This window comes from Penicillium chermesinum (assembly GCF_028974085.1).
Source record: "Penicillium chermesinum strain IBT 19713 chromosome Unknown utg000005l:1.0-4115287.0:1.0-4118363.0, whole genome shotgun sequence".
Taxonomy (NCBI): domain Eukaryota; kingdom Fungi; phylum Ascomycota; class Eurotiomycetes; order Eurotiales; family Aspergillaceae; genus Penicillium; species Penicillium chermesinum.
Window position 1 is genome coordinate 2,704,791 of NW_026695315.1, and position 16,720 is coordinate 2,721,510.

The 16,720-nt window shown below is 51.7% G+C and overlaps 3 protein-coding genes across 3 annotated transcripts; 2 read left to right on the forward strand and 1 right to left on the reverse strand.

Annotated features, from left to right (window-relative positions):
* Positions 1-386: 386 nt before the first annotated feature.
* On the forward strand, positions 387-2,512 carry N7468_007181 (glycoside hydrolase family 2 protein; the record flags this gene model as incomplete). The annotated part of the gene is made up of 3 exons (XM_058476477.1): positions 387-1,789; positions 1,844-2,260; positions 2,320-2,512. 3 exons carry the CDS (start codon positions 387-389, stop codon positions 2,510-2,512), a joined length of 2,013 nt encoding a protein of 670 aa, XP_058329367.1.
* Positions 2,513-3,197: 685 nt separating this feature from the next.
* On the reverse strand, positions 3,198-8,943 carry chsE (chitin synthase class Va; the record flags this gene model as incomplete). Its single annotated transcript, XM_058476478.1, has 5 exons — positions 3,198-3,229; positions 3,296-6,400; positions 6,556-8,552; positions 8,610-8,798; positions 8,849-8,943. The coding sequence occupies 5 exons, from the start codon at positions 8,941-8,943 to the stop codon at positions 3,198-3,200; spliced, it is 5,418 nt and encodes a 1,805-aa protein (XP_058329368.1).
* A 1,926-nt stretch (positions 8,944-10,869) lies between these two features.
* csmB (putative chitin synthase) lies at positions 10,870-16,311 on the forward strand (the record flags this gene model as incomplete). Its single annotated transcript, XM_058476479.1, has 4 exons — positions 10,870-11,168; positions 11,224-14,811; positions 14,869-16,154; positions 16,214-16,311. 4 exons carry the CDS (start codon positions 10,870-10,872, stop codon positions 16,309-16,311), a joined length of 5,271 nt encoding a protein of 1,756 aa, XP_058329369.1.
* Positions 16,312-16,720: the final 409 nt, after the last annotated feature.

The following is a 16,720-nucleotide window of genomic DNA, read 5'->3' on the forward strand; positions in this document are numbered from 1 at the left end:
GCCTCGCTGTCTCTTACCAACAATTGCTCAAGTAGCGCGCTTGGGATGCGCGGCTGTCTAAATTGTCTCTAGTACCCCCCCACATTTGAAGCTAAAACCGCCCAGAATAAGCCTCTAGCTCTATAGGGCACGGACATCTACGTTGTATAGAGAGGGGAATGCAACCTCCACCCTTAACTGCGAATCATACTATTCTTGGTGGAACTCGACGATCACTGACCGTGGGAACGTGGGGTTAACGAGGACACGCCACTATTCTTCCACAGGAACAATAACTCTGGACACTTTCTGATCCCCCAATACCCCTCCAATCATCCCAAATCCCAATTGCAAAAACGCCGTAAACGTCTCAAATTCCCCCCTCGAATAGCATCACAAAAGGGACAATGGCAGACTACCCCCGCCCAGACTTCCCCCGCAAATCCCTAAACTGGAGCACGCTCGACGGCCCCTGGAGCTTCGCCTTTGACGACAAAGACACCGGCCTCTCCTCACAATGGCACAAGACCGGACTCTCAGCCGCTCCCATTGAGCAACGCACCATCCAAGTCCCCTTCGCCTTCCAAACCCCCGCCTCCGGCATCGGCCTCTACGAAGTCCACGAAGTTCTCTGGTACGAGCGCGACATCACCGATCTCCGCTCCGCCGCCGAGCAGCACGCCGGCAACAGAGTCCTCCTCCGCTTCGGCGCTGTCGACTACGAGTGCTCTGTCTGGGTCGACGGGCAGTACTTCGGCGGCCATCGCGGGGGCCATGTCCCCTTTGACGTGGACGTGACGGACGCCTTTGCTGCGGGCGGCGCGAAGCGGCTTACGCTACGGGTGTACGATTCTGCGACAGATCTGGCGCAGCCGCGGGGGAAGCAGTTCTGGGGTCCTGTGCCGGAGAGTATCTTCTATACGCCCACGAGTGGGATCTGGTTGAGTGTGTGGGCGGAGAGTGTCCCGCGCACGCGGCTGGTTGATGGGAGTGGGGGCACCGTGCTGCGGTCTGATGATGTGGAGGCGGGCGTGCTCCATGCGCAGGTGGCCGTTACGGGACGCAGCCCGCGGGCGAAATATTCGATTGAAATTGAGGTGAGTTTGGCGGGTGTGCAGGTGAGCAAGAGCGAGGCAGAGCTCCGTGCGGACCGGGACTGGATCGCGCTGGAGCCGAGCATGGTTGTTGAAGAGGGAAAGCTGGATGCTGTGAAGAAGAAGGATGCCCGGTTGATAGACGACGCCGCCTGGCACGAAGAGCGGGTTGCGTTGTGGGCGCCTGAACACCCGATTCTGTATGATCTTGTGCTGCGGCTGTATGACGGCGAGCATAAGCTTATGGATGAGGTTGAGACTACGACTGGAATGCGGAGCCTGGATTGGCAGAAGGGCGACGGGACGTTTAGATTGAACGGGAAGCCGTACTTCCAGATGCTATTCCTTGACCAGGGTTATTGGCCAGAGACTGGATTGACGCCGCCGTCCTCTGAGGCGTTGAAGACTGATATTGAGTTAGGCAAAGCTCTGGGGTTCAACGGGGTTCGGAAGCACCAGAAAGTTGAAGATCCGCGGTTCCAATATTGGGCTGACCGGCTAGGCTGGCTCGTATGGGGAGAGATGGCGAATGCCTACGAGTTTGGACCGGATTATATCGAGCGTATGGACGCTGAATGGACCGAGGCGGTTAAGAGAGATATCAACCATCCCTGCATCGTGACGTGGACGCCTAACAACGAGAGCTGGGCGTATACTTCGCTCAAAGACAATATTGAACAGCGAAACCACATGCGCTCGCTGTACTACTTGACCAAGTATGTGTGGATGGCTCTTTCGTCTGAGCGTGATACTGACTTTTCTTTGACTAGATCTCTTGACCCAAGCAGACCCATCAACGACAACTGCGGATGGGAGCATGTCCTCACTGATCTCACAACATACCATGACTACGCCGACTCGCCTGAGTTGACAGAAACCTGCTCCAAGATGGAGGGTGGGATTCTCGCCGATAAAGCTGGCCACGCCATGTTCACTCGGCCCATCTACAAGGGATTCTCTGGCCATACCCTCATCGATCCTGGTGCGCAGCACAAAGCTGGAGCTCCAGTAATCTGCTCCGAGTTTGGCGGTGTTAATATCGCCCCTGCTAAAGATGTCAAGTCTGGTGAGCGCGACTGGGGATATACCACAGCCACAGACGTGAATGACTTCCTTGTGCGGTATGAAAAGCTGGTTATGGGTATTGTGAAAGGAGGACATACATGTGGACTTGTCTACACCCAGTTGTAAGTGGTCCTATTTTACTTCAACGTTTGGGCATGAACAGATCTTTAATGTCTACCAGGGTTGATATTGAACAAGAGGTTAATGGACTGTATGCCTACGACCGTTCTGAGAAGGTCCCGGTGGCTGGTATCAAGGCGATTATGGACAAGGCTCGGGGCTACTACTATGAGCATGTGGGCGTGCAGCAACACGGAAGCAAGGGCTTCAAGAAGCTCTTGGAACATGGCCGTCTAGCCTTGCACAGGTCGTAGACGCTATTACGAGTACTTGTCCGCGATTCTGCTGGTTTGACCTAATTGCCATTAGAGTAGATCACGGATGGCAAATCAGCCTACTGTCCTGCAGTGTAGAAATCTCATTGTTGTGAAGCTGATACAGGAAAGATTGTTCCTATTGTCTGGCCTGGCCTCAAGACACCGACCTGACGCCTTCGGATTCAGAGCTGGAATTGGATACAGATTGAGATTTGATTGCTCGTGGTGGCCTCCATTCTCGCAGAGGTATGCAATAGCATAAATCACGATTCATCAGAGCCAGCGCATTTCAATTGATACATTTTGCTCATATGCATCGAGCGAGGCTACGGTCTTGAGGAATGAGATATTAAACACCAGGGATAGAGCCCTGGGCATTAATCATATTCAATATTTGGATGATATGCCCGGAAGAGAAAGGGCAGGCAGTTTTATGATTCATGCAAACCAAAATATTCAAGGACCAGAGCACAAAACAAATACAGCCGCTCGCTTGGAATATCTCATCCATCCATGCAAGATTCCAAATGGGAAAAGAAGAAACACGCAAAGAATCCGCTTGGCAGAATAACGCCGGAATAGTTCCAATATCATAATAGGATGAGAAAACACAACTTCAAAAAAAAAAAACAGAACCAGGCATTAGTAACACATTGTCAGAAATTCGGCTCTAGAAGTCAAATCAAAGAAGACCTGAGAGAACAGCTTCGGTAGCTAGAGTGGGAAATGAGTTAATTGAGTTTCTTCAAATAATGAGGAGCGACCACAGGGGAAACATACCAGAATTGATGTAGGGTCGCTTGGCGTCAAGGTTAACACCAAAGCGACTCTCAAGGTCTTGCTTGATACTCTTCTTGGTGACAGTCATCAGATCTGCGGTTCGCAGAATCTCCCGAATTTCAGCCAAAAGAGCATCGTCGGTGGGAAGATGGCTAATATCCTCATATTCCATATCCATATGGCGGCTCATCATCTCCGAAGGAGCGACAGACATACGAGACCCCGCAGTTTGGTACGGGATATCGAGCTGCGATGCAGAGCGCGAGCCAGCGTATACTGCACCCGGGAAGCCGTAGTCAGAATGCGCCGCCATGGCACGAGTGCCGTAAGAGACACCAGAAATCTCGGAACGATCGTCGCGCGAGGTCTGGGCTTCCCATAGTTCGACTTGGTAATCCTCCCAGCGTTTCTTGGGAATCGAATTGGGGTCGAATTTGCCTTCGTCGGAGATGACAACCTTGCGGCCCTTTTCCCCGGTAATAATACGCGTATTACCCCAACTAAAGTCGTCCATGTGCCAGAAGGAGTACAGCGGCAGGGCGAGAGAGAACACTGGGATGGCGAGAATGTAGATGACCATCCACCCAATCATTTCCCACTTGCGTCGGACAATGAAAATGAATGCTTGTAGACCGTAAATAACACCCAAGAGAATGAAAGATGTCCATGGGATGATATCGGGCGACCGGACAATCCAAACAATCAGGTAGATAATGTATGCAACTGTGACAGGCTGGATGATGGTACTGAGCAGATCAACGAAGACAATGAATCGCATACTGAAGCAGCAGAAACCGCAAAGCTGTTGCAAGGGAATGAGCTCGATCAAGTTGTGAACAGTAGAGTTGATCCACCGACGACGCTGGGACAGGAAAACGGCGAAACTCTCAGGGGCGACAGTCCAGGCATGGGCACGGAAGATGTACTTCGTCTTGTACTTAGGATGATTCTTAAGCAAAAGAGTGGTCAAGTATCGATCTTCACCCAGATGTAGCAGGTTCTTCATATGCAATGTATCCACGCGGATCTCAGAGTACGCCTCAACGACCTCCCTACTCACGAACAATGGCTTGCCAGTTTCAGGAGAGCGGATTCGGTACATAGTGAAACAACCAGGCAAACAAGTGACGGATCCGAAGAGACTCTCGAACGCCTTGATCAGATTGTGAGAGATGTAGTATTCATAGACCTGAATCATGGTGACCATAGATGTCTTCGCGTTGGACAAAGCTGTCTCTCCACAGACACCAATGAGACGAGTGTCGGATAGGAACGAGGAAACAAAACGAGTAGCGGCATCATGCGCTACGACCGTATCGGCATCAACTTGGAGAATGAATTCATAGAACCCAGGATTGACACCGATGATGTTCCGAATCTGGTGGTACATTTCCAGTTCCAAGGGGCTCATGGGATCGTTATAGTGGATACGGTTGAGGAAGCGCATGAGCAGCATTTGTGAGTCACGTTTGCCTCGGTTACCCGGGCGAGAGACTTCGGAGGGCTTGCCAACCTTGCTGACAACCATGAATGGCACAATATGGCCCTGCACCTCGTAAAGACCAGAGTAGACCTTGCCCATATTGTGCTGCTTCATACCCTCGCCGAGACTCTCGAAGCTGAGAGGCTCCGGATCAACCGTGTCAGGGACACCCAGGATGTCTAGGACAATCCGTGGAGTGGGTCGATCGTTTCCTTGACCAATAATCATACCGTCACAAATGATCATAAGAAGCTTGCGCTTGTCATCGTAGCGCATGCGCGCCATGGAGTCGATAGCACGACGAAGCGATTCCTCATCTTCGGTATAAGCAGGCACTTGGCAGATGATGAACTTGTCCAGGTTCTCAGGCAGGTTCTTCTTTCCAAACTGCAAAGCGGCAAGGAACTTGAACAGAATGATACAACAAATTAAGATGGAAATCGCGAGAATAAAATATCGTGCGAATTGACACTGGGCCGAGTTTCGAGTATCAACATGCCCGACAAAGAAGAGATTGTCAAGACACAGTTGCATTCGGGACCGCAGTCCGTCGTCAATATCAAGACGATTCCAGTCATTGCTGACATCTTTGCCTGTCCCCTGTTGGAAGAGTGTGACAAGCTCCGGGCTCATATAATCGGTGTCGATGCCGCTAGTTGATCTATTATGACCTGGAGGGAATCGTGGAAGACGGGGCCCCGCGATGTAATAGGTCATGTCATACACTTTGCCATTGATACTCACGATCATTTTCTGCTTCTCATCTGCCAGAGTTTTGATATACTGGGAAGTGTAGCCGACATAGCCCTTCTTGTAGTTGGCCCTGAGATAGGTCATCTGCTCATAATACCAGTCAGGTTGATAATCATCACCCGTGCCCATCCAGTAACGGAAGTCATGGTACTTGGAGTTGGGGTCCATTCCATTGGTCGAGGATGACGAAGTGGAAGTCGCATTCAGGTTTGAACGGTAGTCCAATGGGACACTAGGGTCGACGTGCCCAGTAGTACCTTGACAAAGAGCCGAGACTTGCATCGGGAAGAGAGCTGAGGCGTCGGTGCCAGCATAATTTTTAAGAGCTTTCTGTGGAACGATATCTGGCTGATGGGACGGCATGAAGTCTCCTAGATCGAACACAACACCTGATATCGCGATATAGGAACTAGCTCCATTCTTGCCGTTGTGGGAGCTAAGTTCTCCAACTGAGTAGACATGCTGAGTAGGACAAATTAGACCAGGAAAACCAACAATCATGAAGATTGCAACTCCACAGGCGAACCAGATGATCATATTGATCGCAAGCTTCTCACGCCAAGCCGTCCGGATTTCTGGGCGCTTCATGCGACCAATAAACTTGATCAGGAAATCAGGGATGAAAAAGGTGAGCATCCAGACCAACGCCATCCACCGCTTGCGAGAGCCAGAGACAGGTAGATCGTCAACTTCTTCCAAATTTTTCTCATTGCCTTTCTCCAACATCTGCTGTCGGGTTTCGAGGTTATGGAACATGTCGCCGGGGTGTGCTGATCCTCCAGCGTCGGAGCGTCCATCCATCTCACGGCTCCCAAAGTAACCACCCGTCTTGTTCTCATCACCGTAAATGAAAGCACCGGGCGATTGAGCTGTGGGGTTGAGAAGGCGAACTTTGGCATCTGGGTTCCAGGGGACTCCAATGGCTCGCCATCATCCATGCGTGAAGCATTGTACGAAGGGACCACCCGCTCCCCGATCTTAGAAAGATCGGCCCAGCAACGTTCACTCAAGAAAACGCCGGTACTGCCGACGCGGGCTTCATTGCCTGGCCATCGTCGCTCATCCAACACAACCTCGGACTTCTCCTTGTCGCTACCTACGACAACATTGCCGATCTCGGCCAAGCCTAGGAACTCAGCGAAGGGAAGGAACACGCTGAAATCGGCGTTGCGAATACGCTGGCTGATTTCCGCGATGCCAAAGGTTTGCACCTGCATGCGCACACATTTGCTATCGAATTGGTTTGCAATGCGACGGTCATTTGGCTTCAGGCAGATGACGAAGTACGGGTTAACGTTGGAAGAGCTTAAGCACTTATTGATTATCTCAATTCCCGATAGGAACTGTCCAGCTGCACCTTGAGCAGGACCAGTCATGAGGCCACTCTTACGGGTAGCCGCACTGCGCCTCGAGCTTCCTGCGTAGCTACTTTCGTTCTCTTCAGCGAGCTCATGCTCTCCGCGGAAAACATCAGAGGCCTGGCGGGCCTGTTGCATGTGCTTACGGCGGGCCATGCTTGGCTGCCGAAGCGGCTTGGAGGAGACCTGCGCCTGCATGATGGCAGTCTTCTCACGGGGGTGAGGGATGGTTTGCAAAGCCTCCTGGCCGAATAGCTCGCGGACAAAGTCGCTGCGAGTCGACTTCATCAAGTTCATCAGATCTCCAGAAATGACTTCACCGTTTTCTTCTATGAGACCGTTGACCGAGTAATCAACCTCTCCTGCAAAGTGTTTCACGGTGAAAGCAGTACGGGCGGACTGGGCTAGGTAACTTCCACCGGTATTGCCACCACCGACTGAGATGGATGGATTTTTACCCTCAAAGCGCTTCCGCACGCTCTCAAGGAACTGTGCATCAGAGCGGCCCCGGCGGGTCTGGTCGTCCAAAATGCTCAACAAGCCATTCCCTTGCTTCAGAAGCCCACGGACAGTATCGGTATTATCGAAATAGCTTGTGGCAGAGACCGTGATCTCCTCACGATCGAGCACATCGGCCTTTCGGTCGAAGAACGATTGTAGACAGTAGTTGTAAAGGGATTCCGTGGCAGCGTTGCTGAGAAGCTGGTCAAGAGTAGACCCTGTCGCAGCAGACTGAGAGAAGCCGGGGAAATCAACAATGGACACCGTATTAGCCACACTGTCCTCGGCCGCGCAGATCTTCTGGTTCACTGTCTCAATCACATATGTGACCAGAAGAGAGTAGATGGTGCGGGCGAATGCATCAGCATTCTGTCGCGCGCCTGATGGATCCAACATAACCGTCACCCGTTCCCGGCCGATGGTTTTGGTCTTGTAACCGAGACTGTTCTCCAGAGACTCTACACTCAGCCCAAGGAAAGCCGCTACGTTGGCAAGGACATCCTTATTCTTGACAATCGTCACGATTTCACCTCCCTCATGGGAGTAGCCTCCGCTTTCTTCGACACCGGTAGTAGTTGCCTGTCCGGAAGTGAAATCGAGCTGTCCGATATGAAGAATACTTGCCAGGATTTGACAAATTTCTGCAATTTCGCCGCGGGAGAACTCGAGTTTACGAAGAGCGGTCTTGAAGTGCTGGAACCCCTCGGCATCATTGATTCCAACTTTGAGTTGTGTTGGATGTCCCAGATATCTCCATCGCTTGTGGCTAACGGAGCCTCCGCCAGCCGTTTGGATATGAATGGGGTTGTCGAATCCGAGGTGAGACTTCTCTGCAGGGCTTGTTCCGGCTAGAAGGTAGTAGAGGGCGTGGAAACTACGCTCACCCGTGGGGACCGAGGAGATACGGCTCCGCTCTAATCGGTAATCGATAATCTTACCACCAATCAAGGTTGGATTCACTGAAGATGAGCCATCGTATTGAAGCTCGAGGAATAGACCGGCCTTGGAGGCTGTGGGAGTGGTGACGGATTTTGTTGTAGTGAGGGTATCGAAAACGAAAGCAGCGTACGAGAGTTTGGAGGAGAGGGGGGTTGATGAGAAGGATAAGAACGATGAGAGCAGGTGCGAACGGAGTGTAGTCTTTCCAGAACCACTCTCGCCTCTGTGCCATAGGTCAGACGCCCAGTCGACCAGACTCCTGGGGGACAACTATACTTACAGGAATACTACTGCTTGGTTCTCCGCACGAGACCCAAGTCTGGTAAAAGCACGTCGAGCCAAATCCTCTGCTTCACCCGCGGCACTGCCTTCTTTGGTGCCATCTGGACCCTTGGTTGCCGAGGTGTATGTGTTCAACGCAATCAGTGCATGGGACGAGAGACGAGCTGTTGGTAATCCGACATGGAAACTGACAGTTGTTAGTCGAAGCAAAAGCACCGTGCAATCAGCTGAACTTACCGACTGGCCAGGTGAGCAGTCAAGTGTGTATCAGACTGAAGGTGAGCGGGGAGTGAAGGTAACGAGGATTGGGCGTGAGCCGGAGCACCCGCCATGTCGTCGAGTTACGCCTCCAGGATGAGGCTTTGGAGGGAAAACGAGCGTAAGGCTGCACGATCAGAGCCCAAGATACAACCCCCCGTGTAGTATGGAAGAATGTGAGAATGAAGAGCCCCTAGCGAGTCGAGGATATCATTCGAGGAAAGAGAAGCTCCAAGAAAACCAGACCGTGAAAAACCCGCGCCACGGGGATCGTCAAGAGATAAGAGGTCTGGGGAGACGGTATTGGGAACGAACGGTATTGTCACACCCTAAGAATAGCCCACTTTCATATGGAGGCGGGTAAATCCACTTGGTGTGAGACAGGTGGGAGGAATATGATCCTCTACTGTATACCTGAAAAAAACAAGAAGTGGCTTGACATTCTACTGCGTACATTCTACATTCTAGAGCTGTGGCGAATCGCTGACTCTTTAGCTTTCCCCCCTGATGACCTTCAGATGGACTGTTGACCGTCGAGATTTTCTGCGCTAACGGAACAGGGGCCTCAAGTAAACAGAGCGGCTCCACTTATCGAGAGACCTCGGGCCCTGCCACTGGCCACTTTCTGGTTCTAGTGGAGAAATTTCCTGTCCGGGCCTCTGAGGACGACTCATCGATCGTATTCTCCGCTGGTTTCTTGCTTGTTTTTTTTTCGCCTTTGGGCCTTTCGGATGTCCTAACCGGGATCCAATTCTCCGCTTTCCCCCCTCCTTGCTGCCCTCAATCGATATTCCTGCACCTCGGCCAGATAAATGTGGGATAGAGATGAATATGACAGATAGACGTTCAGATGGGATGAATCGCAGCGATCGATTCGGATCAGGTGAAACTAGGGAGGGTTCGTGGCGGAACATAGCTCGTCGCAGCTAAGGTTCCCTGCAACCCGCATCCCTGGGTGGCACCTTTTGTGAGACATCCCAAATATAGCCCACCGGGCTTCGGATTTCTGGCTAGCCCTAAATGGCCTTGTACAAAAACAGGGACTTCTTGCTTCCAGTGTATTCTGGTATTCATTTCACATCTGTAGAAGTCCCGCGTAGCCGACGTTCTAGTTGATTCCAGGACCAGCCTTGGAAATCAACCGCATCGTGATTGGCTGAATCGGAACTTTTGGCAGCTGAGGGCCCAACACGGAAGTCTGTGTACAAATACCGGTATTGTTTTAGGGGGTGGCTTCGTTTCCCTAGAGCAAAAATGAACAATACCACACTATTCTGCTTCCACCCGACCATATGATCAAAGTATCCATTCCTACTCTCCTCCAATTCGATAATGCCATGCTAGTTATCCGACCATGCCCCTGGAATCGAGGATTTGAGCCCGAAGGTGTCTAATTTTTCTCCGAACCCCAGCACTAGTCTAAGAGGAAAAGCATCCAGTCGGATATATACAAACATAAAAACAGAGCGTCTAGGCCTGATCGCCCTCTGCGCAGCATACCCTTGCCCACGGCTTTTCCTGACCAAGCTTAGGGGGGTCGATCGTAGGCGATCGGCGGTATCGTACGCGTCCACGAACTAGTACGGTACCGGTCTCACCTAAAATAAACTGTATCAAGAGTGGGCCCGCCAAAAATGTATGGTCCTGTAAAGAAAAAAGTGTATGTACGCTGTAGAGACAATTGTGCTCACCACGCCCTCTTATCGTTCCATCTTCTCGCTTTCTCGACCTTCTCGATCTTCCCCTGCTTCGCTTTGCTCTCTTCCCTTTCTTCCCTCTCCCATCCTCCCTTCCATCTCTCAACCACCCCGTCTCCAGTCACTCGCTCATTCATCCGGAGTATATTCCCTCGACATTCAGCTTTTGTTGACGTGACAACTCCGCTACTCCGCTACTCCGCATCCTCGATCCGCCGAGATTATCCAAACTCGCCGTGGAAACACCTCATGCCGCTGTGAGATTTCTGAGCCCGGTCACAGGTCGCTTTGCCAGGGCTCACCATGTCGAACCGTTATTCGGTCTTCTCCAACCAGTCTGGTCTCATGCCAGGGCCGAGACCGTCCTCTCAGCATACCACGCAGGTCTCGACCACCACCTTGCTTAATGCACTCCACTCGTTTTACTCGGCCGGCCAGCCCTACCAACTAGATTCGAGTACGAGCTTAGTGGTCAATACATGGGTCACGGCCGCAACAACCTTGCCCGATGGTCGCAATGGCGCCACCATCGACCGTGACTTGGCCATTCGAGCTTGGGAACATGCTCGCCGGCGGGCTGAGGATGGCTGCATCTTGCTTTGGTAGGCCCCTGTTACATTGTCCGGCATAAGATACAAATGGGCTAACAAGTTTCAGCTCACTTCACCATTCCACCCCGTCTCTTCTGGAGCCGTTCCTGACAGCGGTTCCCGTCGCAACGCCGGAAACCGCGTTCACGGCACTAGCTGCCATCCGACCATTCCTTTCGGCGGTAACCTCGTTCAACCCATCCTACTCACTCCACTCAGCTTTAGCAGCGACTTACTCGTTAACTTTACACGGCACGGTTCTGAGCTTCTCTTTGGCTTTGTCGACTTCTGGCATCAATGTCAGCAAAGGTCTCCTGCATATTGCTAACGAACCCGGTTACCGCGCATTTGATGTTTTCTACTACCTCCTCACCTCCGCCTCCACCCCCGCTGAGCGGGAATTCTTGGATCTAAAAGAGCTTTCCGCCTACACACTTTTGAACCGATCCGGAACCTACGATCCTCCTTCCTACCTCCCGACCGCCGACGATGCCGCCGCCGCCGAAGATCTCCGCGCCAATCTCAAGGCGATTGGCATCAAAGGTGCCACTCAACGAAACCTGCTTTGCGTCCTCGCTGGCTTGCTCAAACTTGGTAATGCTGCTGGATTAATGGTGGACCAGGAGGAGCTCGAGGAGGTTTGTGAGGACGTCGGTGGTCTGCTGGGAATCGACCCCGAAGTTCTTCTTCACAGGTGCTCCACCGATGAACGCGAAGTTCTGATCGCGGGCGTCTACGAAGCTCTTGTGGACTGGATTCTTGCCAAGGCCAATGAGGCGATCGCAGCGGAAGTTCAAAATGCGCTGGAACATGACTCTGCCTACAACGGTACCGGGGACTGGGCAAACGAGGACAACGTCAGCTTGGTCGTGGTTGATGTGCCTCGCCCAGTCCTCGGAAAGGCCGTTGCAATGCGAGGGGTCTTTGATGATGAGATGGGTATCAATGCTGAGATGAAAGATGACGGCATTCAGATCCCTCCCATCGGCCAGTCTGTCATCAGCGAGATGACATCTGCCGTATCTCAAGTAGAAGCCGAGCTTGGCATTACCACCAGCGCCGCCTTCAAGGAGCGTGAGCATGAGTTGGATCGACGGAGGAGTGTCTTGGAGAAGGTTGCAACCGAATTCGAAGCAGACTCCTTGGTTAGACAGCTGCTTTATCCTGTCGAGGGCGAGGACATCGTTCTCGGAAATCATGCTCGCTTTGACCTTTCTACCGTGTTAGGCAGTAGTCGTGTCTGGTACCACATCTCCATTCATCCTACCGATGATCTACCAGCACAACTTGCGAACTCGAGTACAACTTGGTCTGCAGGTGCCGTTTCACGTCAATTGCGAGACTGGCGCCTGCCAGAGTGGGCCAACCGACGCATAAAGCAGCTCGACTTCACCGCTGATTTCGAGATCGACGAGTTTTACCAGCGCTATGCACCGCTCGGTTGTGCGGAAGGCCAAGATGGCGTTGAGAGCTGGATCTTGGAAAGAGGTTGGAGCAACGGCGAGGCCGTCGTTGGCCACCAGCGCATCTGGATGAGAGAGGCTCCATGGTGGGAAGCCGAAAGTATGCTGGATCGCAAACCAGAGGCGAATCCGGCTAATCCTTTTGGATACGGTGCCTCCGTGTATGAGCCTGGCTTCACCCCTGATGGAAACCCAATCACAGAGGCCAGCAATCTGCTCGGAAGTCAGCATGACCTCATTCATCCAGCGATGGTTGCTCCAAGTACTATGGGAGGTCCCAAGTCAGTTGCTCCTAGTATGCTAATGGCTGGTACTAACGGGGACTATGGACTCGGACACAAGGGGGATGATAACAAGGCAGACATTGCCTACTATGACGAGTATGGTCAGTACATCGGCGATGCCGAATATGCGGATCCCCGTCACATTGAGCAGAAGCAAGTCACTCCGGGTCGTCGAGCGTGGATTGCCTTTGTCTGGGCCTTGACGTTCTGGATGCCGTCTCCTCTCCTTAAGTATGTGGGGCGGATGAAGCGTCCAGATATCCGGCTTGCCTGGCGAGAAAAGATTGTCCTGGTCTTCCTTATATTGCTGTTCAACGCCATCGTTTGTTTTTACATTATGGCATTTGGTGATGTGCTCTGTCCTAATAAAGACAAAGTATGGAACAACAAGGAAGTCGGCTGGCATGCAAACACCGATACCGGCAACGACTATTGGGTCAGTGTCCACGGCCGAGTCTACGATCTTGACAAGTTTTGGAAACTGCAGCATAGTGACTCGGATATCGAGACAAGTGCTTCAAACATGGCACCGCTCGCTGGTTCTAACCTTGACGGTTACTTCTGGCCTCCCCTGCATATTTACTGCCCCGAGTTGGTGAAAAGCAACATTGTCCAAATGCAAAACAATGACACTAGTGCCTATGCTTACAAGTTAGCCAATCACCAAAGTGGACCCGACTACAGCGGGACCAGTGCTAAACTCAAGCAAGATTATTGGTACAGCGATACCTTCATGCCAAAGATGAAGAATTACTACAAAGGTGAACTGGTCTGGAGCAAAGGCACCATCTCCGAGCAAGCAAACGACTACTCGCGTTACTGGGTCATCAAGGACCAGAAAGTCTGGGATCTGACGGATTACTTTTACACCGCCAAGCTTATGGACGGCTATAAAGACTATGATTTCTTTCCATCCGCAGTCACCGCACTTTTCCAAGACAACCCGGGCACAGATATCACCAGCCAGTGGCAAGACTCGCCAGATTTCAATAATGCTGAGAAATGCCTCGACATTGCTTTTTACAAGGGCAAGGTTGATTTCCGCAACAGCCCTCGTTGTGTCGTGAACAACTGGCTCATGCTTTCCTTCGCTATTTTGATCAGTGTTGTGGTCCTTGTCAAGTTCTTGGCTGCCTTGCAACTTGGATCCAAACGCCGCCCCGCTCCTCAGGACAAGTTCGTCATCTGCTTGGTCCCTGCTTACACCGAAGGCGAGGATTCCTTGCGAAAGGGTTTGGACTCGCTCACTGCTCTTCAGTATGACAACAAGCGTAAACTCATCTTTGTCATCTGTGACGGTATGATTGTTGGCGGTGGCAATGACCGACCAACCCCCAAAATCGTTCTTGACATTCTCGGCGTGGACCCCAAGATGGACCCTCCTGCACTCCCATTCAAGTCTATTGGCCAAGGCAGCGAACAGCTTAACTATGCTAAGGTGTACTCCGGTCTGTACGAATACGAAGGCAACGTTGTCCCATACATTGTTGTTGTCAAGGTCGGCAAGGAGTCCGAGCAAGGCAAGTCGAAGCCCGGTAATCGTGGCAAGCGAGACTCCCAGGTCTTATTGATGCATTTCTTGAACCGTGTCCATCACCGAGCACCCATGTCTCCTATGGAGCTTGAGATTTTCCACCAGATAAACAACATTATTGGAGTGGACCCGGAACTCTACGAGTACTGTCTCATGGTCGACGCCGATACTAGTGTCAAGGAAGACTCGCTGAACCGCTTGGTGGCTGCTTGTGCGGCGGATGCTAAAATTGCTGGTATATGTGGTGAGACCAGTCTCCAGAATGAAGAAAGGAGTTGGTGGACTATGATCCAGGTCTATGAATACTACATTTCGCATCACTTGTCCAAGGCTTTCGAGTCGCTGTTTGGCAGTGTGACATGTCTTCCTGGTTGGTAAGTTACTTCCGCTGTCACTCGTCCCCAATCGGGTTTGCTAATAATAACATCCAGTTTCTGCATGTATCGTCTGAGAACCGCTGACAGGGGCCGACCTCTCATCATTTCCGATGCAGTGGTTAAGGAGTATGCTGATATCAACACTGACACTCTGCACAAGAAGAACCTGTTGTCACTGGGTGAGGATCGATTCTTGACAACGCTCATGACCAAGCACTTCCCATCTATGCGATACAAATTCCTCCCCGATGCGTACGCAAGCACTGCCGCACCAGAAACCTGGGGCGTGCCAGTCTCGCAGCGACGTCGTTGGATTAACTCTACAATCCACAATTTGGTTGAACTCGCAGCTCTCAAGGACCTCTGTGGATTCTGCTGTTTCAGTATGCGTTTTGTCGTGATTGTCGATCTCCTGGGAACAGTTATCCTTCCTGCTACATGCGTTTACCTCGGCTACCTTATCTACCGCGTGGCGAGCCACACTGGGCCTTTCCCTCTTATTTCACTTGTCATGTTGGCTGCCATCTACGGTTTCCAGATCATCATTTTCCTTCTCAAGCGCCAGTGGCAACACATTGGATGGATGATCATCTACCTCATGGCATTCCCCATCTATTCTTTCATTCTCCCCTTGTACTCGTTCTGGAAGCAGGATGATTTCAGTTGGGGTAACACTCGCATTGTCCTCGAGGAGAAGAACGGCAAGCAAGTTATCGCGGTCGCAGACCAAGGTTTCGATCCCCGTAGCATTCCCTTGCAACGTTGGGACGACTACGCCTTGGCCAACAATCTTCCCGGTCGTCGCGGTGACATTCATTCGGAGAAGGCGTACGCTACGGGCCATTACACGGATGACCAGGCCATGGAGATGGACGAGATGCAATCTCAGTACTCGTCTGTCAGGCCTGCCTCGACTATCCTTACCGGTTTCCCCGGCCGGGGACCATACATGCCGCCGCAGTCCCCTGCTCCGTTTGCTGGCGCCAACGTTCCAGGCAATCGCAACTCGCACATGTCTAGCTTGTCTCGCTACACTGACTACCCGCAGTTCGGCGGGCATCCCGCTGCCAATGCTTCGCGCATGTCTGTCGGTAATTTGAGTGCAGCATATCCGGATCAACCCTTCCATTCGAGCCGTCACAGCATTGGCCTCATGCCAAGTACTGAGAATCTCCTTGGAAGTCGCTCTCGCAGTCCTCTCGCTCAGTATCCCCCTAGACCATCTAGCACCGCCTTTGACTTCAGTGCCAATAGCCCTGGTCCGGACGAGCATGCGATCGCCGACGCTATTCGCAGCTGCCTTGCAGAGGTGGACCTTGACACTGTCACCAAGAAGCAGGGTAAGTCCCATGCTAGCAACGCCTAATATTTGATGTCCAAACTAACATTCTATCTTCAGTCCGTGTCCTTGTCGAACAACGCCTGCAGACCTCACTGATGGGTGAGAAACGACAGTTCTTGGACCGCCAGATCGACCATGAACTCGCGAACATGTGATGGGCTTTAAAAGCTATCTGATACATTCTTGCGCATTCTTAATTTCTTGTAATATGCATCTCCACAGCGCACTTTATCTGGGACTTCTCTTTCGGCATGTCTGGCGTTTATGGATAGTAAAGGGGTTTCTTGACTCATTATGGTTTCTTCCCCATGGTTCTGTTTGCATTTCGACCAAAGCATTCAGCGAATCGATCTAACTGGGCTTCGGCTCTCTCTTAATGACTATGGGTTATTGATCCAACATTCGTTTTGTTTTGCTTGGGATTAGTATATTGTTATCACTGTCCTATACTAGTAGATGTATCTGCAGGGCTCGTAACAAAGTTCAGTATGCAGGTCGGAGTGGGAACCGCTGGTAGTATCCAAGGGCTGCCGAGTATCCATAATGGGATGATCCTATTCGAAT